The sequence below is a fragment of the Phodopus roborovskii genome, unplaced genomic scaffold (assembly GCF_943737965.1).
Source record: "Phodopus roborovskii unplaced genomic scaffold, PHOROB, whole genome shotgun sequence".
Lineage (NCBI taxonomy): Eukaryota > Metazoa > Chordata > Mammalia > Rodentia > Cricetidae > Phodopus > Phodopus roborovskii.
Window position 1 is genome coordinate 2697687 of NW_026126645.1, and position 27563 is coordinate 2725249.

General features: G+C 51.0%; 1 protein-coding gene across 5 annotated transcripts in view; it reads right to left on the bottom strand.

Moving 5' to 3' along the window:
• Ephb2 (EPH receptor B2) overlaps positions 1-27563 on the bottom strand; it is a 177374-nt gene that overhangs the window by 37538 nt on the left and 112273 nt on the right. For all 5 annotated transcript variants that reach the window (XM_051173581.1, XM_051173582.1, XM_051173580.1 and 2 more), the window contains exons 4-5: positions 2446-2601; positions 799-1134 (exon numbers count right to left, since the gene is read on the bottom strand). In XM_051173581.1, the coding sequence (XP_051029538.1) occupies positions 799-1134; positions 2446-2601 (492 nt within the window). The remainder of the gene's footprint in view (positions 1-798; positions 1135-2445; positions 2602-27563) is intronic.

The window sequence follows — 27563 nt, forward strand, 5'->3', positions numbered from 1 at the left end:
GAAAGACCTTCTAGGATCAAGCTTGTCCTGGGGTTAGGCTAGAGAGGACTAAGTGTGTCTTGGGAAGCACCCATGGAAACGGCTGGAAGTCCCTCAGATCTGCCACCTCCACTTTACCCTGAGGCTGCAGATGACATCTCACATTCAGTGGACACATGAGGCCACCCAACCAAGCCCAGCCACTCCCACCCACCAGGATCAAGCATCACCATGCCCTGGGGCTCCCCTCTCCTTCTGATTCAGTTTGGGCAGAGCAGGAAGACATCTGGACCCTCAGGAGTCCCATGGACCAGACACCATGGTGTGCATGGCTCACCTTTTCGAGACAGGAACACTTTTGCATTCCTTACGCCTCCACATGCCAGGTCTTCATATGACACATGCACCACAAAAAGCAGCCGCTATTATAAACCCTGATGCAGAGGGTCACTTTGTCCCTTTGGGAGTATTGAACCACAAATAAAACCGTGTGTGTGTGTGTGTGTGTGTGTGTGTGTGTGTGTGTGTGTGTGTGTGTGTTAGGAATCAAACCTAGGTCCTTTACATGCTAGGCCACTGAGCTACATCCCTAGCCCTAACTGTTGATTTTTGGAGACAGGATCTTACTATGTAGCCCAGGCTGCCCTCAAATTCACGATCCTCTTCAGCCTTCTCAGTACCACGATGATGCATGGGCACTACCACCTCAGCGCATGAATAGTGTCAGAGGAGAAACTGCCTCAGTTATCTCCCTAAGGCTGGCAGGGCACTGTGGAGCACCGAGTGACAGTCCCCTCCCCTTGTACCCGGGGGGCTCACCTGCTTGGTTGGTGGTGATGTTCACAGAGGCGAACTGGGGTGAGAAAGGGCTCTGGTCAGTGACACCATTTACAGCCTGGATCTCGAAGGTGTACTGCGTGTGTGCCAGCAGGTCACTGATGTAGATGCGCGGCTCGGTCAGGCCCAGCTGGCGGGGCGCGTACTGCACATTGTCCCCACAGCGGGTGCAGGCACCCCGGCCTGAGCCGCAGCTCTTGCAGATGATGTTGTAGACAAGATCCTCACGGCCCCCTGAGTCTCGGGGTGGGGTCCACTCCAGCATGAGGGACGTCTCGTTGACGCTGGAGATCACAGCCTGGGGTGCAGAGGGAATGGCTAGGGAGGGGACAAGAGGGTCAGTGGAGGCTGTGGGTGCTGTCTTTACTCCATGCCCAGGGCCTCCCCAAGCCTTAGCTCCCTAAAAAGATTTCCTCCAAATCTTCCCCTTTACCCAAAGAAGCTTCCAGAATATGTTATCCTGATGCTTTCCTCCAGGCTCTAGCCTGGAGATGGTGTTTTCATGTTTGGGATGACACCTACAGGCTATCATCTTCTCTCCCTCCCGTCCTTCCTTTCTGTGTGCTGTGTATGTGCTCTAGTGAGTATAGGTCAGAGGTCAACTTTGTGGAGTTGGCTTCTTCCGTCCACATTTATGTGGGTTCTGCTGATTGACTTCAGGTCATCAGGCTTTAGGGGCAAGCCCCTTCACTAGTGGAGCCATCTTGCTGGCCCTTTCCCTTTATAACAGTTTTACTGGGAGTGGTGATTTGTCTGTCTGAAAGACACCTTTGTGATTTTGTACCAGCTACTGATTAAGAGCCACTGATTGTTGAGTAGTGTAGTTTATGTGTGGGTATGTGCATGCATTTAAGTATGTGTATGTGTGCATGCATGTGACTGTGGGAGTGTGCACACATGTGAGTACATGGATGTGTGTGTGCCCATGTGGTGGCTGGAGCAAGGGCATCAAATATCATCCTCTAGCATTCTCTGCCTTGCTTTGAGGCAGGGCCTCCCACTGAGCTGGAAGCTCACTATTCCACTAGGCTGGCGGGGCCAGCTAGCTCCTGGAATCAGCCATTCTCCACCTGCTGAGTGCCTGGCCTTTTACATGGATGCAAGGGATCTGAACGCAGGTCTTCATGCTTACAGAGCAAGTGCCCTTACCCTGATCTCCATAGAGTTGTGTCTTAAAATGGAGACAGATGGCTATGTCGAGTTTATTTTTTTCCTTTCTGATGCCGTGTGTGTGTGTGTGTGTGTGTGTGTGTGTGTGTGTGTGTGTGTGTGTGTGAAGGCTGGAGCTTTAATAGCCACACTAGAAGTGACCTTAGGGGGAAAAGCCAGATGCCTTAGAGGTCATCATGAATCCACCTTTCCGAGCCCTGTGAGCCCCTTCCACATGACAGAATAGGTCTGTGTGGTCTAAGCCATTGGGGTCACCCCTGAGTGCTGTTTTCCAAGAGAACTTCGACCTTTGACCTTTGACTTGAGGTTCAAGCTGCAGCCGCAGCCTGTGCACCGAGCAGCCTCGGTGGCAGGCATCACCTGGCTCTTCTGCCAAACCTCCTCCCGTCCTTCTGTGAATCAAGACCTTGACTTTATCCTCCACGTGACTGAGTGGACTGGGGGTGGGAGAGAACGTACTTGTGCAAGGCATGTCTAAGGGGTCCAGGTCAGCCCTGTAGTAGCCATTGCGGCATACACAGTTGGTGGCGCCCTCGGAGGTGGTGCGGCTGTTGATGGGACAGTGGGTACAGGCCTCATCCCCCTGGTTGGCCTTGAAGGTTCCTGATGGACAACCTGGGAGAGAACACAGGGATAGTCACCAAGGAGGCCTGGTGAGATGGATAGAGGGCTGCAGCATGAGGAGGAACTCCTGGCTGTGGCCCTGGGGACCTGGCTCCTGAAGTTCTGGGGTCTCGGGTCCAGCTTGTCAGTCTCGCTTTGGCCCAGGGTTTCCAGAGGACATCTTCTTTGTTTTTCTGCTTGTTTTTCCTGTTTTTGTTCCTGAAGTTGCCTATGGATTCAGCACCCTCAGTAGTCTCCCTTCACCGTCCTGGCCCACCTGTGTCTCAGGCTGGCACAGTCTGGATTCCTAACCTAAGGAGCTGCTAACTAGTCCATAACTGGGCAATGGGGCTCTAAATCAAAGACATGCTTTCGTTATAGACAGAGTCCTGGGCAGTTAGATAACCTCGTGAGTGACTTGGTACACTCTAAGGACACTGTTGGAGTTACATAGACCTGAGTCTAAGTCCCTGCTCATGTTGCTCTAGGTAAGTGGCTTAGCCACTCTGCTATGCAGGTCCCTTATCTGTAAAAGTATAATCCCAAGGTGAGCATTCTGCACACACACATATGATACCTAATATAAGCCCACACCAGGTTAAGGCATTATGTAGAGCTGGTCAATGTGTTAAAAAATAAAAGGGGTTTGCAATACTAGGTTCAACCTGAGGGGGCAGTATCCACACTCAGGCAGCACTGGGCAGTCTGGAATGGTGTGGTCTCTCTTGATGAGCAAGCAGCCTTGTAGCCAGGGCTTGCATGGGTTAGATTCTAATGCAGGCAGCCATAGGAGTATGGGTGGATTCAAATTCACCCACCCACCCATTCCTGATGGCCCGGGAAGGGAATCCAGAGGTTGCTGGTTGGGTCCTGTCTCTCTCTGTCTCTAAGTGAGGAGGCGGATGGGAAAGAACTTCTGAGGAAAAACTCCCTGGGATGAAATGCTGCTAGTTCACCTACAGGCCAGGGGTCCTCATGTGGAAGACATCTATTCCTTGCTTGGGTGCTGTGAGACTTCTAGCAAGTGTCTGCACCCCTCGGAATGTCCATTTCCTCGAATATAGACAGCTAACATAAATCTCCTAATTCGTCTTTCCAGGGTGTTTGGTGTTTACTTTTCAATCCTAGTCTTAATTCATCTTCCGCCAGCTGAAGCTTCAGGTCAGAGGCCCTGCCTTTTCCGGGGCTTGAAACAAAACCTGAATTCTGAGGGCTTTACCCTCCTGCCTTCATTACCCATGTACAGGGTTTCCTGGCCATCTTCTCAGCTGTCCCAGAACCGAAGCCGCACCTTATTGACCTTTGCTTGGCCTCTGCCTCACCTATGAGCTTGTATTCAGCAAGTGCTCTATAAATGCTTTCCAAAGCTACCTGCTGCAGTGGGAAGCGATCTTGTGAGAATATGAAGTTAGGATGGCAGTGAACACAGTTTAGGAAGCAGGTTGCCTGGCAAATCGCATATCCACCCGTTTGTGTGTGTGTGTGTGTGGGGGGGGTGACCTCACCCACTTTCCTGTCCATGAAACAGGGCCACAGCACTTAGCGCCACTGAGAGCACCCTGCTGGTTCCCATCTGTACAAAGGGGCTGGAACAATCTTATCATAGGCACACAGTCACCTAGTTTTCAAAACCAAGCTGCTGGGTGACTTTGAACAAGTGACTTGACCTCTCTGGGCCACAGTGTCCTGACTGGCGGAAAGAAATTTCCTGCCACACACACATGTGGCTATGAAGTTACAGGGACCATACCACCTGATACAGGGTAGAGAAGGGGGTCTGCTCAGAACCAAGCCGAGCACAACTTCCTATAGAAAACAGCTGTCTCAGGCCTGCCTCTCTTGCTGGCTTCCAGAACATAGGTCGGCAAAGACAGTGGCCAAGCTAATCGATGGCCACCCTGGCTCTATGGGAACAGAGGTTAGACAGGACTTCATCACAAACAACCAGGTCCCAGTGACAGCACCAAGGACGGTCCTACGGTACCAGTGTGCAGACCGCCGCAGCAGTTCTGAGTCCCTGGAGAGTTAGCATTGTCTTACGGGGAAGCTTACTGAGGCTGAGCTAATGGTTACTCTGCCTTTCCCGCATCCAGGCAGGGGAATTAAAGCATGAAGAGGGAAAGACACCATCTCAGGATGGGGCTTTGGCAGCAGAGCTCGGGTTAGCCCCTGGGCGCATGGCTGCAGAGACTTCTTCTGTTCAGACCCCACCTTAAGAGTCCAGAGTGACTTCCTCTTTCATTCACCATCCCCCAGTGTTTGTAGAGAGTGGGTGGATCAACGACTGTTACTCTGGGTACTGTCTGGGCACCTCTGCAGCTCTGGCTTTGTGGACCTGACTCGCTCTCACCAGTCCTCGCTGCTGTGGAGCAAACCAGGGCTGCCATCTGGGCATGACCCAGGGATCCTAGGGCATGCAGACTAGCACCAGCCCAGAGTTAGCTCTTAGAGTTTGTGTCCTCTGCACATGGGAACGTGGGGGCTTGTGGGAGGGTCTAGAACTATCCTAAGGATACCAAAGGATTTGGCCCGGAGCCTGGACCCCTCCTGGCTCTCATCGGAGCGTGTACAGCGCTCGGTGCCTGCTCCATCTGCTGGCCAGTTCCTGGCTGCCTGGCAGGTGTCCGCTCTCTCCCCTCTGAGCCATGCCAGCCCTTCCATCTGGATCACCTTCCCAGCTGCCGTGCTGGGCTACTGTGTCCCAGGCCAGCCTGACCCTAGCCAGTTCCTCAGTCACCTCCCCACCAGCCACCCTCAGTCCCTGAACTTCCTCAAACCTGCTCCTCTTCAACCTGGCAGGTGGCTTCCCTCCCCACCAGTCACCAGGAGCGCCCCCTCCCCAGCCTGCACTACCCTCTCCTCCTACCCCCTGCAGTCACTCAATTACAGGCCTTCCCTCCACAGCAGGGTCCCATGCCAGCCTCTTCTTGGCTAGCTCCCACCCCTGCTGGCATCTAGAAAGCTCTTTCCCACCCACTCCTTGGCCTCGCAGGACCATCTGGCCTTCTCCTGCCCAACCTCCCCAGACAGCTTTCTAAAATACAGGTTGTCCCATGCCACTGAAAGAGAAACATCAGCAGGCAATGGAATATTATTTGGCTGCAAAAAGGAATGAACCCTGGGTACTAGCTCCCCCCTCCCCCGGGAAACCTTGGAAACATTGTGCTCTCTCAAAGAAGCCGGCCACAAAAGTACGATTCCATTTATAGGAAATGGGCACAGGAGAGCCGCATCTGAAGAGACAGGAAGTCGATGTACAGCACCAAGGGCAGGGGACAGGGGAGAATGGGAAATGACTGCTAATGGGTAACAGGCTTACTTTGGGGGTGATGAGAACATCCTGGAATTGATTGTGGCAATGTTGGCATGGCCCTGTGAATGCATTAAAATCCCTGGATGCCCTCTCCCCCTCCCCCAAGCAGGTGATTTCAGAGGTGTGTGTGGAATGCTTCACTACCCAGCTGCTGTCCCAAGAGCCACCTCAGGGAGTCCAAGACCTTCAGGGTCCTGTAGAATTCATGCTAGGGTACTGCCCATCCCTCCTGCCTTGACGTCCACACCATGCCTGTCCACACTCAACTCACATGTATGTTGTGCCCATACCATGCTTCCTGTACTTGCCACCTGGACTGCCCTGCCTTGGTCACTGGGCCAATGGTTCCTACTCCAGGAAGTCTCCCCGAGCGCCTGCTTTCGTGGCTTTATGAATCCATGAGCCTGGCTGGGCTGCTTACCCTGGAGGTCTTGCCAGTAGCCCAGATGGACTAACAGAGCCATGGGAAGAACACCAGCTCAAGGCTTCTGTTGGCATTTGGGGAAACTGAGGCCCAGAGAGAAGCAGACAGACACCGTTCTTGAGAATTAGGTTCCTCCTTCTCCCCTGACCACTCCACTGCCAAGAGAGGTCTGGGCTGGTTCCCAAGCCCTAACCCTTGTTTGTCACATGCAAGGACTCAGGAAGGTGAGGCCTGCGTGCAGAGCAAACATCTGAACCTAAATAGTGCCCAGTGCCCAGGGGCCTCCCTGTCCAACCTTTGTCCCCGCTAGCCCTCCACAGACAACACAGGGATCAGCTGGACAGCAGCCTAGAGGCTAAATGCTGTTTAACTCAGAATAGATCCATGAGGCCCAAGGAGTCAGCTCCAAGTGTCTCCTGGCTATTTCCTATCACCTTAGCCTCCAAGGGCCCCAGGCCTGGGGCTCCACAGGAGGGTTTCACTTCCAGCCTCTGCTAGGCTGTATCCACTGCTTGGTGCTTGGTTACCTACATACAGCCTTAGAAAGGTCAGCTAGACTACTGTTAAAGTGACAAAGCAGTGCTGGCCTCTGCCTGGGGTCTCTTTCCCTTCAACGACCCTCAGTTTGTACCAGCATCAGAAAGCTTGCAGGCCCACATGTGTGTCATCCTTTAACCAAGCTAGAGATGCTACAAAAGGTCCCAGCTCCAGTGGGACCCCAGGAGGTATTGTTGGTTGAGTGGAGAAATGCATCCTCACTGAGATGGAGAAGCAGGGAGGGATGTGGGCTACTAGCATCTTCAAGACCCATTAGGACCACATCAGCATCTTCAAGACCCATCAGGACCACTGCAGTGTATGGAGGAGTCATGCTTGCCACCTGCTCTGTCTTCTGGGTCTATCTTAAATTCTTAAATTCCAAAGCCTGAGTCTCAAGATTCCTAAGTCAGAGGCCAGCCAGGAGGGCTCACAGTCCCACCGGACACTGGTTTTTCCTCTGGCCCAGACTGTGAACTCACTGTGTAGCTGGAGATGACCTTGAACTTCTAATCCTGCCTCCACCTCCTGAGTGACAGGATTATAGGCTGGTGCCACCATACCTGATTTATTCAGTGCTAGGGATCACACCTGGGGCTTTGTGCACGCTAGGCCAACACTCTACCAACCGATCCACATCACCACCCCTACCTCATCAGACACTTGAGCTCTGTGGGCCGCTTCTCATCCAATCACAGGACTTTGGTAGCCTGGCCGCACAGCCTGTTCCTCTCTCCTCAGAGCATCTCTCTGTACCCCATTTCCTCTTCTCTGCCTAGCAGCCAGCTCCAGCTCAGGCCTCCAGCCAGCACAGACCTGTTCTACCCCCAATAGTGGTTGCTAAACCAACCAGCTGGTTAGCAATTGAGAAGCACAACTCACATTTGTGTTCCTGTATTGTGTGTGCTTCTCCGAGAGCCAACTCTAGCTGACCGCCTGAGACCGGGGCCACTGTGCTGGGAGAGACATGCACAGATTTCTCTTATAAAAACCAGGGCCAGTCCCACTGTGCGAGGTGACATGGTCTACTGGCTGGTGAGCTGTGAATGGGGTAGGATTGAGCACAGAATTTCGCACACAGTAGGTGTGCCATTGGGTTCCACTGGAAGGATGAGCAGCTCCCAGAGGTCAGATAGAATGTGATACTCAAAGTTCCTGAACTCATCAGGGCCTGTTCTTTGTGACTCTGGTGCAAGCTCTGACAGCAGACCTGCCACTGTCCAGAGCCTTCTAAGGGCTGGGCCGGTGCTCAGCCCTGCGTGACCTGGATTCTCTGACTTGATTCATGTCATTGCAACCAGTGTTGGTAAAGTTACCATTTGGATTTTTACAAAAGTGGAAACTGGAGACCAGCAAGATGGCTCATTGGCTAAGTCACCAAGGGGGGGGCAACCTGAGTTTGATTCCTGGGACCTACATGGTGGAAGGAGAGAACTAACCCTAGCAGGCTGTCCTCTGACCTCTCCACATGTACGCTCTGGCAGGAATACACCAACACGCACGCACGCACGCACGCACACCGGCGACTGTCTACCTTAAGGTCACATAGCTATAAAATTAGAAAATAGCAGGGCTGGTGTTGGACTTCTAGTTTGAGCAATTCTGAATCCTTGTGCTCAAATACCAGTGGTTAGGGAAATGATCCCAAGGTCAGGCATCGAGTGCCAGGGCTGGAGACAGTCTTACCGAGGACAGTCACCCAGCAGGACAGAGGCAGAGCTCTGCCTTCTAGCCCAGGACATCAGTCTAGGCAGTCTGTTCCTGCCTTCTGCAGATGCCCAGAGTGCTTAGCCAGGCAAGAGGATGGCAGCCAGCCGGAGACGGGAAGGGGATTGCAAGGAAACAGATTTTCTCCCTGCCTGCCCCCTGGGCTCCGGGGATAGGTGATAATTGACCAAGTAAGGCCCAAGCCGGTCGAGTCAGGGCTCCATCTGGGCCTGGCATGGTGGGTCTGCTAATTGGTACCAAGTGATCCTTGGTAGCTGGCCTGCTGCTTCTGTCCCCTTCTTCAGGGGGATGCTGGTTTAGTCCCAAAGATGACTGATGCCATTTGGAGTCAACTGCTTAGTCAGGCCTGATGTGCTGGGTGGGCCTAGGGGTGGCACTTAGAAAGACTTTTATTCTGGGGTACTCTGAACAGAAGGCTCTGGGTGACATGGTAAAAGGTCTCCCCTCCCCTCACATTGTACCTGTCCTCCCCTCCCTGAGCAGAGCTCTGATGAGTCGCAATCGGGGCATAGGCTGTCGAGCTGATACTGGTCTAGTCCTCCCTCTCATTAATTGTGTGACCCCAGGAAAATTACCTGACCTCTTTGGGCCTTTGTTTCATGGGAGTGCAATGAGGATAATGATAACATGGAACTTGAATTTGTTAGGAAAATTAAATGAGTTAGTAGGCCAGGCCTTGGAATGGTGCTGGCTGGCCCTGTGCTAAGTACAAATCAGTGCTTTGCTGAGGCAGAACCATCCTTGCTGGAAATACATAGGCTCAGGGTGTTTTAGATTTCAGATTGTAGAATATTTGCACAAATGCAATGAGCTCTGAAGACCCAAATCTGAACATGAACACATTCACGTTCACACACACCTTACATATATCACCTGAAGGGCACTCAGTACGGTAGCCTAAGTAATTTTGTACCTAGAAAAGATTCTTAGAATAGAGTTTCTGGTTGTGGCATCAGGCTTAGGACTGATGATCAATCATTTGCACTCACCAGCAATTGCCTGCTGCACCAAGCATGGAGACGCAGGGCAGTGGACACAACCTGTCCTTAGAAGTTCACACTGGGCTACAGGCATCTGTCTCAACTACAACACTGAAACAAAGGCCCAGACTCGTGACACCAGACTGGGCCTTTCCATGCCTTCCTTCCGGCCAGCTTCCCTACCTGATGTAGTAGAGGAAAGGAGGAGGGGGTGGGTCCTGGTGTCTTTGAAGCAGTGGCTCCCACTGGCTATCTTGGAAAGTTCCAGGTCCCAGGTGGGGAAAGCATTTTCCTAGGTAGGAATTCTGCAAAGAGTCAGGTGGGTGGATGATCTGAGCCAGGTCACTTCTTTAGTGATATGCCTGGGGAGGCAGGTGCTGGAGGGACCACCCCTCTGGCCCTTTGGCTGTCAGACTCTGGCTGTACACAACGGGAGGCCTGCCTTTTCCCTTTGTACTGTGAGAAGGCTGATCTCCATGCTGCCAGGGTCTGGTGCTGCGCCTGGGTCAGGGAGGGGCTTCTGGAGTCCATGTGGCTCAGCTGAGCACAAGGTTCCAGTCAGCCTTGGGCACAGGGGGTTTTGTACTCTGCTGTTTCCTGCTTTTAGCACCCAAATGAACTAGCAGTCAGTCTCCTGGGCCAAGTCAGGCAGGATGCCCAGTCCGGTCCTCCAACACTATTGCGAAGCCATACTGCAGCTCTTGGCAGGCAGAGAGACAGCTTCCTCGACATCCTTATGGGCCTAGCTATACCTGGAGCTGGGCAGGAGTTTCTCCAACCACACTTGGCTCTTGACTGTCCTGTACACAAGGAGGTGATATCCACACCACTTTACTCGTTTTTGCAAACCTGGGGTTTGAACCTAGGGACCTGCACACACTAGACAAGCACTCTACCACTTTCGACATCCCTGGTCTTGCTTTTTCTTTTGAGACACCCAATAGCCCAGATAGGTGTTAAATTGATAATCCTCCTACCATAACCTCTCAAGTAACTGGGGTGACAGGTCTAGACCACTAACCAGGTCTGGCTCTCAGTGTCTCCATTTCAGAGGAGAGGATACTGAGGAAAAGAAGTATCCTGTGAAACATCACATGTAGTTACCGAGAGGTGACTTGGGAAGGTAGAGGCCTATGCTTAAGGCTAGCTAGCTTACCTGTGGACTAGAGTCTTTAATCTACTCTGGATTCCCCAGCCCTCCATATCCCTGGCAATTGTTTCACTAAGAATCTCACTTTTGAGGGCTGCCCCTGAGTCACCTGGCCCAGAATCAATACTCTGTAACTGCTCCCCAAGTTGGCCCCAAATCTGATGGCTCATGTTGCCCGGAGTGCTGTCCTCTGTCCTCTGTCTTCTGTGGTGGCATGCAGGGACAGAGTTCACAGTTTTTGAGAAAGCTAAACATGGGATCCCACAGCATACAAAGGTGACTGGGGACATCTGACAGCCCAATCTTTCCAGTCCCCGGACCCTATGTCAGAGGCCCCCAGTCCCTGACAGCCTGCCTCCCTTCCAGATATCCCAGCTCCTCACCAAGAGGCCAGAGCTCCTACCCACCCAGCAGGCAGCCCCATTCCTCCAATTTCCTCTCAATTAATCAAGCTCTGAACTTTTTAATTATCTGCCTGCAGGGTGACTCCCTACACTGAAGCAATTAAGGACATTTCTAAGGGCCGTGTGGTTGTGGTTGCTGCAGGCTCCGGCGCATAGGCTTGACCAGGCTCTCATGGAGGAAGGAGGCATTGACAGGAGGGCTGAACAACACTCCCAACCCCCGGGTTGCAAGGTTATGGGAGGGGGCAGAGCTGGAGCTATGCCAGGGACCCAGGGCTACACTAACCATCAGGATCACCCTTGTGTCCATTCTGTGCCTCCCTCTGTAATGAGACCGATCTGGGTCCAAGCAGCTACCAAGTGGTGGTGCAGGGGAGGGGCTTAGGATGCTGCTGCATCTTCACCTTGGCCTGGAGAGTGAGAGGAATGTCTACAGATGAGGAAACAGAGACGGAACATCTGGCTAGTTTGTGTTGCAGCCGGACTGGATAGCAGCTCCAACCCTGCATCCATTTCCTTTCATATGCTTTCCATCAGGGGCCGGTGGTGTGGGAAATTGCTCAAGAACATCAGGAAAGTGGACGCCCTGGAAGAGGTGTCTTTCAAAGGTGTCTGCTTGGATGGAAGCTGCCAGTGGGAAAAGACTTTACAGGAAGAGGTTTCGGCTGTGCGGAGGCAGAGAGGTGGAAAATGGCATGGTGTGTGTCGGGAGTTCAGAATAGTGCAGGGTTGCTGAAGCATGAAGTCCAAGGCCCTTGGGAGGTAGGTGATGCTGGAGAGGCAGGAGGGGGTCTAGGGAAATCAAATTCACAGAGCTTTTAGGATCGGCTGTCTAAGTACCTCCCTTGTTTTATGACTGTAGACTCTACCACACAGACAGGGCTAGTAATGTACCTAAGACCACACAGTAAGTTACTGTGGAGAAAAAGACAGAGAAGACACAGGACCATGCTGGCAGCCTCCTGACAACGCTTCTGGCTTTTGTCCTTGTCCTCCTTCCATTCTGCTTTTAGGAGCTGCTGGCAGCTCTCCATAGGGGAAGGCAAGTGTTGGGGGGGGGTGTGGGTGGGGGTAGGGATGAGGTTATGGGTGGGGGAAGGTATGGGGTTGTGGGTAACAATAGGGGTGGGCCTATGGGGGGTGTGGATGAGGCTATGGGTAAGGTGGGGGCTGTGGGTGGATGTAGAGAGCCCAAAGAACAGGAAAACGTTCAGGAGGCTCTGTTCAGGAACCTCCAAAACGCCTACCTTACTTCGAATAAAACAAATCAATAACCCAAAAAGTTCCCTCTTCCTGATGGACTCACTTCACACACAGCATTCCTTCAGCCTCAGGACCTTTGCATATGCTGTGCCTGCCTGGTTCAAGCCTTTTCCTGTCATTGTGTGAATGTCACACACTACATACCTCTTTCTGAGGAAAGGAAGGATCGCAGCCACAGACTCTGAATGACAAATCTCTCCTGACTGGTGCTGCCCAGTGCTGGAACTCCCTGGCTGCTGGAATGCTAGTGTAAAATAATAATCACCATGTGCCCATGGGGAAGCCGGATGTGTCTAGAAAGCTTGATGCATCTGGCAGGGCCAGCCCCAAGCCCCCAGGCACATTTGGCTGCTATATTTACATGTGGTAGAATAGGTCACGGAGATGGGGGTCTGGTGTCCCAGGCATGGTGTCAGAGTGGGCAAGCTGTTAATATTTTTTTGTGTGGCTCACTGTACCTCAGTGACGACACTGAGATCCAAACCCTGGGTCACCAGATTCCAAAGTCCCTATATCATTCTGTTGGTGCTGTCACCCCTGCTGGGCTTGGGGTCTCCTAAGGCGGCTCCCTCCCCTCCCCAGCTGGAGGGCTCTCTCTGGGTCACCTCCTGCAATGGTCCCTCTGCTATTGGATCCAGAAATCTGGTCCTGGCCCCACCTGAGGGAGCTCTGGACTAGAGCTAGCCTTTTCCCTACCCCTGCCCCAAGAAAACCAGGCTCATTAATAAAGGACACAATTAGCTGTCAGCAGAGAACATGTCTGGAATTTTTTACCTGCTTGGTGAGCTGGGTTAAGGCAACAAATGTTGGGACACCCGGGGAGGCAGCTGCTACACACCTTTCAGGCCCTGTCACTGGGCTAGGGCGGGAGAGTCAGCTCACAGGCCCTGGCCTGTGTGAGGTAGTTATTTTGTTTTATTTTTTTTCCAGGCCAGTGGCGACACTGACAGAGTGAGAGAGATTCCTGGCAGGTGGCTTCTTCAGCCTGTCATGTGGTGTTGTCCCCTGTCCCTTCCTGAGTCATCATTCAGAGTCAGACAGACTTCAAGGAAAAGTTTTCTCTCCTTAGTTTCACTTGACAGCGAGGGAAACTGAGGCCCAGCGAGGGAGCAGCGCCATGTTCACGATGGAGAGTGAACAATTCTCTCTCTGCATGCTTCGCTGCTGTAACCCCACCAGAATGTTGCAAAAGTCCTAAATGGTCTGTATGCTGTAGAGCCTGGGTCAAGTGCTAGGGCTACAGAGAGGAGCTGTGGACCCAGCTCTCACAGAAGGGAGAGTCTAGGGAGCGACAGAGGGAGGAGGCAAGGGACCATGGAAACAATGTACCCCGCTGTGATAGGCAATGACAGAGATGTGAGGGCTGAGGAGGGATACCAGGACAAGCACTGAGGGTACCATGACAGTTAACAAGCCTTGGGCTAAGAGGGATTTAGTGTCAGAGTACTTGCCTAGCATGCATGAGGCCTTATGTTCCACCCCTGGCACCAAAAAGAAAAAGACAAGAACAAATAAAGTTAGGGTTGTGGCTCGTTTAGTAGAGTACTTGCCCAGCACACACAAAACTCTTAGTTCAATACCCCAGCATGGCACAAATTGGGAGCAATGGGTACCTGCCTGTAACCCCAGAACTTTGGAAGTAGAGGAAGAAGGATCGGCTTAAGGCCATTTTGGGGTATGTAGACTAGGCTACCTGAAACACTGGTTCAAAATAAGTAAGTAAAAGTTAATACTTCAGTGAGGTACAGTGGCACACATCTGTAATCCCAGCATCTGGGAGATAGGGACAGAAAGAGCTCTAGTTCAAGGCCAGTCTGGGCTATATAGAGTCACTGTCTCAAAAATAAATAAACGGAAACATGGGGGAAGGAGGTGTGACCAACCTTGGTAGTTATCTGACTCAGGGGTGTAAGCCTTAGGGCACTGGGTGCTGTTCTTAGTCTATGTCCCCAGACAGAGAAAACAATGACATCCTAGAAGGAGCTTCCTACCAGGGACTTGCGTTCCAACAGTGCTATGACACTTGGATTTGTCGCTCTACATGTCATTCTACAGATGAGAAACAGGCTCGGTGTCAGTGCCATCCATGGGACACATACAGTGGCTTCAGCCTTCCACACCTGTCTGTTTCTCTCTGTCTCCCCTGGGTGGTTTCCAGAACCATCACGTCCTGTGAGGTTTGTCTGCTTGGGTCCTGGGTGCCTATGACTTGAATGCTAAGGACAACCTGATTGGAAAGGACTCAGCACTGAGCCCCTCAGGGAGCTCTGTATTCAGAAATACAGAGGAGGAAGGGGAGGGGGAGGAGGAACTGACTCACATTCATTTGGAGGCCCCTTCACATGGGTAAGGAAAACCATCACCCTACTCCTGTTGGCTTCTGGGGAGCACGAGTAGCCTCAGCGAACCTAAGCCATAAATCAAATGTACATGGTGTGGCTTGGCAGTCATCCCGGGGAAAAGATTTGGGGGTCTGAGTTGACCACAAGCCAAAAGCTGCTGAAAACACAATGAGGCTGTAGGTCTTAAGAGCAGAAGGGAAGCTAGCCCAGTGTCCTCTGCTCCCCTGGAGCTCCCAATAAGGAAGTCCATTGAATGGCACCTGACAGGACATGTCAGGTTTGTTATCTGTCCACAGAGGATACTTGGGATAATAACCCAGGTTTGACCTTAGTAGCAGCATCAGCTAGAGTACTACAGAGTCTCGCAGTTCCTTCTTGCCTACAGCATTGTCTTATCACAGTCCCTGGGAAATAGGAGATATTCTTCTAATCTCACTGGACTCCAGCCTCCAGGCCAGCAGAGACTTGAATCAACCATCAGAATGGCCTTTTTCCCAGTGACCACTTTGTGGCTGCCCTTTGCCCACCTCTGTGGAAGGAATCTGTCAGAGAGGTGACTAAGCCACAGTACCTAGCATTGAGGCTCACTGTTTGGCAGGGGACAGTGAGTATGACGAGCAAGGGTTATCATGGAAGGCTCTCCAGAGGCAGGGTCATTTGGACATGGTGTTAATGAATGAAGAGGAGTTGACCAAGGCAGGAAGAGACTACGGACCTTGTTTGAGAGAGAACAATGTGCTTAAAGGCCTGATAGGTAAAGGAAGGGGATGTGAGGAGGGACTCAGTCAAAAGAAGGTGATCACTGTGCCACAAAGGGCTCCATCCAGGGATGGAGTCTGGAGTTTTATTTCCAGGCACTGGGAAGGCAGGGACGATCCTCCACAGGGGTCCTAGACCTGGTGTCCTTAGCTCACTCCCCAGCAGCTTTCCTGCTTAGATGGCTAAGTCCTTATTTCAGCTTTTCCCAGTGTCCCCTGGATTTCTCCAGTGCTCTGGGGTTGAGCTGTGAGAGTCCTCACTTAGCATGGTGGTACATAACTATAATTCCAGCACTTGGGAGGTGGAGGCAGAAAGATCAGGAATTCAAGGTCGGCCTTAGCTATATAGTGAGTTCAAGGCCATCCTAGGAAACATGAGGTCCTGTCTCAAAAATAAACAAGGAAGCAAAAACAATTGAACAAAGCCCACCAAGTACCAGCATCTATTGAACACCCACCACACGGCAGAACCCATTTGGAGGGGCTGCATATCACTGCAGGGCCACCATCCAGCTCTGGACTCTGGCTCACTGTTAACCTCAGGACACATACTTAGCTTCTCTTTATGTCTCTATTTTCCTATCTGGAAAAGGCACGTGTAAGGTTTCTTCTTGTAATGGAGCCGAGAGAACCCCTGATGGGTTAGGTGCTCTCAAGCCCCAGCATGAGAAGAGGGAGGAGAGAGGCTTCCATTTGAGGCTAGACATACAGGAGCTTTAACTCAACCTATGGCCTCCTCCCCTGGGCCTGGGGGGGGGGTCAAAGCTCTTTGGGGTCTAACCTGAGGGCAAGAGGCATCGCCCCAGGAACCCAGAGCTAAAAATACCTTTAAAGGTTTATTATGCATATGTCCCTGAATGTATATATGTGTACCATATGTACACAGATGCACACAGGGGTCAGAGGAGGGCACCAACCTCTAGAACTGGAGTTATAGGCAGTTTTGAACCACCGTGTGTGCTGGGATCCAAACCTGGGTCCTTTGCAAGAGTAGCAAGTGCTCTTAACCACTGAGATAGCTCTCCATTCCCCAGGAGATGGCCTTAGATGTTGCTGTTACCAGGAGGGGCTGGTACTTGAACAGGCTTGAGAGATAAAGCAAAACAAAAAAATGAAAGGTGTGTGTGTGTGTGTGTGTGTGCGCGCGCGCGCGCGCGCGCGCTGGAAAGAAGGAACAGCTTAGCAAAGGTGTAGACCTGGAAGACAGCATAGCTAGGGAACCTCTAGTTCCTTCCCTGTAGCCAGAACCCTGAGTCTGGGTTGGAGAGATCCAGGACCAGTTGGACAAGGCAAATAATGTGACACCTTCAGATACCCTCCATCCTGGAGCTTGGAGTCCAGGCTGCATGAGGCCATTCCACCTGCGACTGGGGTGAACCTGGTAGTGTGGGGACCATTTACACAGGCCCCTTCAGGTTCAACTGATCCCAAACACTCCCCAGGACAAATGGCTTCTTAAAACCTGCTTCTGGGGCTGGAAAGATGGTTCAGTGGTTAAGAATACATACTACTCCTGCAGAGGACCCAAATTCATTCCTAGTATCTCCTCTGGACTGCTCACAAGCACATTGAGCACCTGTAACTAAAGCTCCAGGGAATCTGACTCCTTCTGGACTGCACACACACACACACACACACACACACACACTCACACACACACACACTCACACCCCTCTACACTCACACCCCTATACACTTAAAGCTGCTTCTAGGGAGGGCTCGGAAGATAATTCATTTGGTAAAATGATTGATAGATAAGTATGAAGACCCAAGTTCAATCCCCAGAATCCATGTAAAAAGCTAGGCACAGTGGTATGCAATTGTATTCCTGGGGAGGTGGAGACAGGAGGGTCCTTGGGAACCCGCTAGTCAGTCAGAATAGCCTATTTGTCAAGCCCTGGGCTACTGAGTAACCTTGATCAAAAACCAAGCTGGATAGCTCCTAAGGAATGACACCGGAGGTTACCCTCTGACTTTCACAAACAGGAGCACATGAACACACATGCGTATGCACGCATACACACATACACAAGCATACACATGCCCATGCTGCTTACAAACACTCATGTGGGCACGGAAAGCCCACACCTTCTCAGTTTTAAAAGGTCAAAAGTTGAAAACTATAAGCCAGACAGCAGCAGAGGTTTTTAGGGCAAGAGATCTTAGGCCAGCAGCCGGGAGACTTTACCATGAAATTGCCCAGTTGTGGTGTTTTGGAGCAATTGTCACTCAACAGAGCCTCAGCTGAGCAGCCCCTAAATGTCTCCTTTATTTGAAGATTGTGTTTATGGGGCCTGGGGCTGCTGTGCCCTGCCTGTGCCATGGTTTGGCAAAAGTGGAAGGAACTGAGAGAAGCAAATGTTAACGTGGGAGATGATGACAACTTTCTAATCTCATAAACCCTTCTCTTATCTCAGCCCTTATAAAAGCGGGTGTCGATTGTTCCTAAAAGTGGCTTTGAAAGCTCATAAACTTGACAAGCACTTAGCTCAGCACCCACAGAGAAGGGCTCTAATCCTTAAGAAAACTGATTTGAAGGGCTGGGAAACAACTTCTGGTGAACAAACAGCCCACAGAAAGAACCCACTCATCACCAAGGAGGGCTCCGGATCACAATGTCCGTCCTACCTTGCATTCCCTGACCTGAAGGAAGCATTGTTTGAAAGAGTTTCTTTATGGCTGCAAGAGGTCTGTATTTTAGCATTGTAATCGGATAAATAGCAGCTATGGTTGGTGCTCCATGTCTTAAGTACCCTTACGTGGATGAGTTCACAGGCTCTCAAAGGATCCTGTAATAGTCTTGGTCGACAGGGAAGCCAGGTGCAAGGAGGGATGTCACCTGTCCAGTGTCACCAGTCCCAAGTGGCAGAGCAGGAGTTTGCTTTCAATTGATTTTCTGTGTTCCTGTGTGTGTTTGTATGGGTGCACATGTATGTGTGCATGTGCATATGTGTTTGTGTGGTTTTCCTTTGATACATTCCCCCTGGTTTTTTTGATACAGGGTCTCTCAGTAGCCTGGGGTTTGCCAATTAGGCTAGTCTGTATATCGAGCCCTAGGGATCCTCCCGTTCCTACCTCTCTGGTGCTGAGATGTAAATGCATGCCACCACAACTAGCTCTTTAACTTTTAAATTTATTTATTTATTTATATTTATTGTGTGTGCATGCACACTGTGGCACGTGTGTGTGCATTAGAGGAGAACTTATAGGAGTAGGTTTCCTCCTCCCACCAAGTAGGTCCTGGGTATAGAACTCAAGTTGTCAGGCTTGGTGGGCAAGTGCCTTTCCCAGCTGCGCAATCTTTCAGGCCATGTACCAGACTTTTCTATGTGGGTACTGAGACTTGAACACAGGTTCTGATGCTTGCACAGGAAACACTTCACTAGCTAATCTCTCTCCCCAGGCCTCAGAGCAGGGGTTTAAAAGGAACCAGATGTCACATGCTTCCTCTCACTTACTGCTAGCTTGTCACCTAAGAAATGGGGATGCATCTGGGTTGGGCCATGCTCAGCTGTCACCTTCCATCATTACAGTGCCCAAGTGAAGCTGAATTCTATCTATAGCATATGACTTGGGGTTTCTAAACATCTGAGTAGCCAGGAACACACACTAGTGGCCATGGGAAGGGCTAGGGACTTCCAGCTACCTGAATCAAGGGCCTGTGCTCAGTGTGGGAAACAGAGCTAACAAAAGACTACAGCAGGCACAGAGTGCAGGGGACAGGACTGGTCCTGGTGCCCACTACACCTAAGGACTCTGAAGGGCTTGGATCAGTTTGGACCTGAAATATCAGGCTGCAATGGCCTCGCCCTGGGTTGGGAGCCCTCCCTGAGGCTGTGCTTGGCTCTGTCTCTACACAGAAGCAGTTTGGTGCAGTGATTATTTGTGTGCACACTGGAGCCTCCTGACTGTGCTTCTCAAGTCTCACCCCATTCCTAGCCACTCCTCCCCAGGCCTTAGTTTTACCATCTGGAAACTGGACACAATACCCTCCTTCTTGGGGTTGTCAAGAAGACAGTTACTACCCAGGAGACACTAGGAATGCTGCTGAGGGTCCAGAAAATGCTTGGTACATGCCAGGTGACAGCTGTTATTTTTGTTATTGTTTTGTGGATGGTAGATTGTGTGGGCCTTGAACTTGCAATGTGCTGGAATGACAAGCACGAGCTACCATATTTGGCTTCATAAGCTATTTTTATTTTTCCTATGATCTCCTCTCCTTTGGAGGTGCTTCCTGCCCTGATCTTCTGTTATACTATACAGCTTCCTGTCCCCCTGGGGAGCACCTAGTGGATCTCAGTGCACTCCTGCAAAAGAAACAACACTATGGGACCCAAGGTCAGCCTCAGTTTTTGCTGGCCAAGTTCTTCAGAGCACCCTCTGGTCCTAAAACAAGGGTGCTGACACCTGCTTTAAAAACACAAACCCCAGAGCAGGGTGTTAGGGGTCACAGACTGGGACTGCCTTTCGACTCTGAATGTCTTTGGGGGAGTTGCTTGAACCCCTCAGAGCTCCAGTGTTCTCTGCTGTAGAGCAGAGCTCCACTGTTCTCTGCTGTAGAGTGTGGAACACTCCCTAGCAGAGTTTTGCACAGAGAGAATAAAATAAGATTGTGCGGTGCTCCCAGTCTGCAGGGACTCTGTCAATGGTCATTCATGCCATATGTTTCTCCTTAATGAATCATTCATTTAGCAGAAATGACACCTATAGCGGAGGCTGATCATGTATATCTGTAAGCCCAGCCACTTAGGAGGCTGAGGCAGTAAAATCACAAGCTCAAGGTCAGCCTGGGCTATGGAGTGAGTAAAAATGGGCACCTGTGCGTGCACACTTGTAATCCTAGCATTCAGGAGGTAGAGATGGGAGACCAGAAGATTGAGGTCATCCTTGGCTACCTTCCGAGTTTGAGTTCACACAATAACATGCCTCAAAGTGGGGGGGGGGAGAGAAGGAAGGAAGACAGGAAGAATGGAGGAGAGGAAGAAAGGAAGGAAGGAAGCAAGCAAGGAAGGCAGGCAGTCAAGCAGTGGCTGTTGGGTGGCTAGAGAAAGCTCAGTGGTTAAGGACACTTGCCTCTCATGCATGCAGAGGACCCAGGCTCAGGTCTCAGCACCAACACTGAGGCTGCCAAACACCTGTTACTCCAGCTCCAAAAGATCTGACACCCTCTTCTGGCCTTGGGCACTTGGCAAAAAAGTGGTATACAGATTCACGTACAAGCAAACACTTAGATACATGAAATAAAGTAAAATTAAACAAACCTTTAAAAAGAAGAGAAGATAGGCTACAAGGTGGTGGTGCATGCCTTCAATCCCAGCTCTCGGGAGGCAGAGGCAGAGGCAGGCAGATCTCTGTGAGTTCCAGGCCAGCCTGGTCTACAGAGCAAGTTCCAGGACAGCCAGGGCTACACAGAGAAGATGACCCCTTGGGTGTAGCTCAGTGGTAGAGCACTTAGCATGCTGGAGGACCTAGGCTCCATCTCCACTACACCAGCTGCTCACACAGTAATATATCAAACATATTAGGTTCCTACATGGGAACATATAATTAGGCAAGGATAATGAGCAACAAACAGATATTGATGCATATGCGGTGGGCAGCACAATGGGTCAGTAGGTAAAGGCATCTGCCAACCAAGCCTGATGACTGGAGTTCAATTCCTGGAGCCCACAAGGTGGAAGGAGAGAGGTGACGCCTGCCAATTGTCTTCTGATCTCTGTATGCACACATGCGCACACACAAAACACACCCAGGGAAATTGTTGTAGGCTGCAGGGAAGGGGAGGACTTTAGATGAGGGAGGACTTCCCTGAGGGAATACCTGAGCTGGCCCTCCTAGTGCAGACAACACAGAGAAGGGATGATTATGGAGGAACTGAGCCAAGGTCCCTCTTAGGAGAGGGTGTTGGAGGATCTGCAAGTCTGGGTGGCTGGAGAGGAGACTGTGGGGAGTAGGCTGGGCAGACAGGGAGGGTTATCGGGGAGAGCAGCCTGGGTAGATGGAAGGATGGCTAAGAGGAGCAGACCTAGTGGATGGGGTCAGAGTAGGAGAAAGGAGGCAGAGCAGTGAGCCTCACAACCATGGGAAAGGGACCAGGCTTGCTTTCCCTACAATGAGACACCCAAGGGTTCCGGCTGGTTTTTAAAATGGCCTATGATTGGAATGGGTCCCTCCATGTGTTCAGTGAGAAATGGGCTACAATGAACAGGGAGGCCACTGAGGAAGCTTCACCGTGTCCATGACTGAGATAGTCATGGATACAGGCCTGGGAGGAGGAGATGCAGAAAGAGGTCAGGCTTAATCAGGACTTGGAGCAAGTCCAGTGTGAGGGCTAAGAGGTAGGGTGCTATGGCATCCTTCTGGGAAGGACTGAAGGCATTCCTCCATGCCTGCCTGTTTTACATGCGGCTCTCCACGGCCCTCAATCTGAGAGCTGGCAGTCCAGTGAGAGTGGGTAATTAGGCTTCTGGGACAAGTGCCCAGGGGGCCAGCAGAGCCTTGCAGAGCCTGTGGCCATGCCGCTCCTTGGCAATAAGTCGAAAGGGAAGAAAGCGGCTTTTGGCAGCTTCTCATTCCATTTTTAGGGTCCTCCTGCTTCCTTAGAGGGGAACATTGCATCTTAGTCCCCAGGCGGCGTGGTGCCCCCAACACCCTTCCTGGAAGCCTCGGATCTGGCCCTGATCCTCCTGGCTCACTCCTTCCAAACTCAACCCTTGCCAGGAAGGACCCTATGAATTAAAATAAGAGCCCCCCAGGGACACGGGACTGTGTTTCCAGAGTTCACCCAGCAGTGGGCATTCCCTTATTTTGACAGGAGTGTGTGGAGCATAGCCCACATGGCTGTCTCTGTCCTGACCTCAGCCTGGGCCTTCCCAGAGCAATCTGCCTCTCTGCTTCTACCCTCATACTCAAGAGCTGATGAGGACAGTGAGGCTCAGAGTAGGAAGTGGCTATTGGAAGACACATAGGGGTTGATGGCAGAACTGGGCAGGTCCCCACCTCTGGTGCTGAGGGCCTGGTCTCTTTGGTACCAGGCCCTCCTTTGATTCCAGGTTCCTTCCTGCTCTGCATAGACTTAAACAGCACCAGGTGGAATAGCAAGGCCATTTATGTATGGCAGGACAGGAATGAACAACAAAGAATGACATGGTAACCACTTAGATAAGATGCCAGTGAGTTGAGGGAGGCAGCCCAGCACCTTCTACCTACAGTCATTACCAAACAGTGCACTTCTCAGAGGGTTTGTGTTATTCATATCCATCCATCCACCCACCCATCCATCCATCTATCCATCCACCTACCCATCTACCTATCCATCCACCCATCTACCCATCCACCCACCCATCCGTAAATCTACCCATCCACCTACCCATCCATCCACCCACCCATCCACCTTCCATCTACCCATCCACCCACCCATCAATCCATTTTCTATTCGTTTATCCATCTAACCATCTACCCTCTCATCCATCCATCCTATTCCATTCCATTCTTCATCTACCTTCCCAGTCATCCATTCTAACCATCTATCCAAACTCTCATATCCATCCATTGCTCACCTGTATATCCTATGAATTCCATTCCATTCTTCATCCATCTTCCTATTCACCCATTCTACCTATCTATCGCATCCATCCATCCTTTTATCCACTCACCCATCTTATCATCCTCCCATCCACCCACCCGCCCATCCATCCACCAATCAAGATTCACCTTTATAAGTCAGCCAGGCACTGTGATAAGATTAGGTTCAAGTCCCAGCTAGCAATAAACAGGATCTTGCCTTGCCACACCTGGGCTTGTGTGCATGGTAAGATCTAGAATAAATCATCAGCAGTATGCTGAAGAAATGCAAGGTGTCATTAATGAGTTCAACAGAATCTATATGGCAGAGCTGGGTTCGGCCTAACTAGTGATCTCCAGCCTACACCAGACCACCCAAGTCTCATCTCTGTCCCTCTTAGCACTGCGAAGCCCCATTCACCATCACCTGCTCTCACAGTTTGAAGATTCAGCTCCAAGAAACCTATGTAAATGAAAATCCTGCACTGGAGCCCATGAACTGTCATTTGCTTACTGGCAGAGTATTAATTTGCACAACTCCTCCTCTGAGAAGCCTCCCTTAACCACACTGTTATGGTTTGAATGTGAAATCCCCTAGGGTCTTGTATCTGAACATTGTCCCCAGCTGGTGGCACTGCTTGGGAAAGGTGTGAAATGGGGTGGGCCTTGAGGTTTTAGAGCTTGGCCATACTTCCGCTCTCTCTCTCTCTCTCTCTCTCTCTCTCTCTCTCTCTCTCTCTCTCTCTTTCTCTCTCTCTCTGGTTTCCAACTGCTGAAGCATGTGATGGGCTGGTCTCCACCAGCCTCCAGGAAAGAACTCTGGAGGGTTGCATCCCTCCAGAACTGTAACCCAAAGCAAGCCCTGTATTCCATAAGTTGCGTTGTCAGCATTTTATCACACGACAGAAAAGTAACTCAGCTCCACACACTGTGTCCCCACCCTTGTCTCTGAAGACCCAGGATACTTCCACACCATAATTATGGGACCCTGGCCCTGGACTCTGAACCTCTTGTTGAGCATAACCAGGCTTTCTTTATCTTTGAGTTTCATATAAAGCTGGGCACGTGGTGTGCTTTACTAAGGGAATATGTGGAGGGCAGAGTGGAAGGGGAGACCTCACTCTGGGTCTCAGCCTTGACCATCCGCTCACGCCTTAGGGCCGTCTTCAGAGCTTCATCTTGCCTCCCAACCCTCACCAGCCAGGTGATGGCTGCCTGGAGTACATTAGGAAGGGTTCTGAAATAGCATCCGGAGTGGTTGGAAGAGAATCTATTTGTGGTGTCTGCCCTGAGCAGAGGAACAGTGTGACAATGGGTACACCTCATTTCTTACATCCTGGCAAAGTCCTCTGCTTCTTTGTGACCTATAGAGGATATAATGGATACAATGTACAATTCAATGCCTTGGTTCGAGTTTAAACAAGCAATGCCTAAGTAGGGTTTTTTTCTGAATCTCTCTCTCTCTCTCTCTCTCTCTCTCTCTCTCTCTCTCTCTCTGTGTGTGTGTGTGTGTGTGTGTTTTAAAACAGGATCTCTAGAGAATCTCTAGCCTAAAATTTGCTATGTAGCGAGGATGGCCCTGAATTTCTTTCCAATCCTCCTGCCTAGGGGAAGGCAATCCCATCACCACATCCATCTAGCTGTGTGGTGCTGGGAATGAAATCTAAGGCTTTGTGCATGACAGGCAGGTGCTCTATCAACTAGCCACACCTCCAGGCTCCTACTTTGTTCTTTAGCTCCTCCCATCTCCTGCATCTGCAATTTAAAATCAATTTTATCCAACGCTGTGGAACCTCGAGTGCCATATCCTCTTGGGTATGCATTTCCTCTGGGAACAGAAGCCACACACCTGCCTGGTGTTTGGTACACAGCAGGTGCTCAATAAATGCCTGCTGAGAATGACTGTCTGCAGTTAATCATCTGCCTCTATAGTGAGACTGGGCTTATTTCAGCACAGGGCAGCAGAGTCAAACTGGAAGTGTAGACATGCTCCCAGAGTGGAGTGGATACCTGCCCAGAACCACAACATGTTAGACTACACTGCCCCTTTCGTCTGTGGACTCCTTGTCTCACCAGAGTCCCCATGAAGTAAAAGAGCTAATGTGAAATGTTTGTAGATTCAGAGTGCAATGTTGTTGGTGTTGGTAGCCCTGGCCAGGAGTTCTGTCCTCAACTGACAAACTAGCACACTGGTACTCAGAGAGGGTGTGTTACCTCCTAGTAACAGGTTCAGGGTCCCCTGCTCTGCCTTCCTGGCCCTTATTGTCCAGCTGTCCAGCCTGGGCTCTACACTTTCCCAGCCACATCTGCTTTCAGGAGAGAAGAAAGAGCAGAGGCAAGCAAGCATGTAACACAACTTAGCTCCCTTTCTTGGGAAACCAAGCCCTAACTTGTGCAGCCTCTCAGAAAGGGGATAGCTAGATGAGGAGACAAGGGGCTATAGACCTGAACAGTAGGGTACCAACTGTCAAGTGGATGACAGTTCTCCAGGGACTGGCCCATGACCCCAGCTTGGCTTGCACCAGCTGGGTAAACAGGATCCAATTCCTTGTGAGCTCTTGGAGTGGGGTGAGGGGCAGCCTGTCTTGCTAAGGATTCTGGGAAAAAGGAAAGAAAGATGGAACTGAGGAGCTGATGGGAACAGTCATGAGGGACCAGGCTGATGCTGTCAGGAGGAAGACAGAGTAACTGGGGATGTGAAAATGGCCCAGCAGGATCTGGCATCCATACCTTCCATACATGTCTAATTTAATTTTTTGTTAGTTTGTATTTTTGAAGCAGCCATAATGGTCTTGAACTTAGTAAGTAGCCAAGGATGACCTTGAAATCATTATCCTCCTGCCTCCATCTCTCAAGGACTAGGATTTCAGGTATGTACTACCATGACTGGTTTGACTTCATCCTAATCCACATCTTCACTGGTGTTATTGTTTCCCTGTGACTCAGTGTCTCTGCCTGGAAAATGGGCTTGGACTTTTCAGGACCAGGGAAATACTTCTCCCCTACTACACTCCCAATTTAGAGACCCCCACCTAGCTGTAAATGTTACATCATCTTTTTCCCACCACACAAAAGAAAGCAGGTGACCCGTGTGCAAGGAGATGACCACGGGCAGAGATGTGGGAGCCAGGTCCCCTAGATACTGAAGAAATTACTTAGGTTTAGTGGCATTCTTCATAGAGCTTGGCTGGGGATGGAGTCCCTTCTGGCTGGGACATCTTTTGAGTGATTTGAACTTTGCTGATCCTGCATCCTGGATCCTTTGCCTCACATGTGCAAATCCACCCTAGGTCCAAGTTTCTGTCCCCACCCCGCCCCCATGTCTGCAATGTCTCTCCTGGTCTCCCTCCAACTATGTGAGTCACAGGCTTTCTCCCCCCCCCCCCCCACCCCCATGGAACTATTTTGCAACTAGGGACATGAATATTCTGCCTTCCTTTTTTTTTTTTTTAATTGTTTCTAGACAGGGTTTCTCTGTGTAGCCCTGGCTGTCCTGGAATTCAGAACTTAGAGATCTACCTGCCTCTGTCTCCAGTGTGCTAGGATTAAAGGTGTGCACGGCTGTCACCTTCCTTTCTTACCAGTGCCCTGGATTTCTTCCTGCAGGGACTGCTATCCCTTGAAGCAGGACTCAGGCTTGTCTTCTCAGAATCCCTGTGCCCAGCACAAGGAGTGCTGGAGGTGTGGCTCCTGGACCACAGAAGACATGGGCAAGAAGGCCACTTATACCCTTCCCTCACCTGGTGCATGCTACGGAGGCCAAGGGCGTGGTATCTCTGAAATCCTTGAAACACACAGAGAAGGAGGGACAGAATACCCAAAGAACCATAGATTTATAGACCATATGTCTATACAGTCATAACATCACCACATCCAAATGGTGGGGGACTGGGAGAAGCAAGGGGGACCTCAGGTCCATCCTTTCTTTCTACTCCTGGAGTCTGGTGCTGCATTGTATTCTGAAAACCCTGTGAACAAGTGGCTGACCCCCACCTGGTGCCCAGGCTGAGCTCCCAGCATGCAGCCCATGGACTCTCTCTCTCTCTCTCTCTCTTTCTCTCTCTCTCTCTTTCTCTCTCTGTATCATGCAGCCCATCAGACAGCTTCAAGACATCAAAAGCAGTGACTTTGGGAAAGGCCAGGGCCCTGCTGGAGAGGCCACTCTGCGGGACCACTGGGCCCTGGGCGGGTGATTCATGTCTCCCTCACTTGGGGTGGGAGCTAGGGAGGAATCTGAGCTGAATTCATAAGACCTGCTCTGTTTTATCTCACAGATGTTTCTGGGATGGAATCGTCAAAAGAGAGGAGGGGTAGGGAGGGAGAAGGAGAGAGGGGTAGGGAGGGAGAGAGGAAGGGAGGGAGGAAGAGAGAGAGAGAGAGAGAGAGAGAGAGAGAGAGAGAGGATGAAGTTAAAAATTCCAACTCAGCACATGTCCTCCAGCCTGGGAGACGTGACAGGGATTAAAACCGCTCTTCTCCTCATTTGCCCGTCGGCTCATGAGGAAGTTGAGC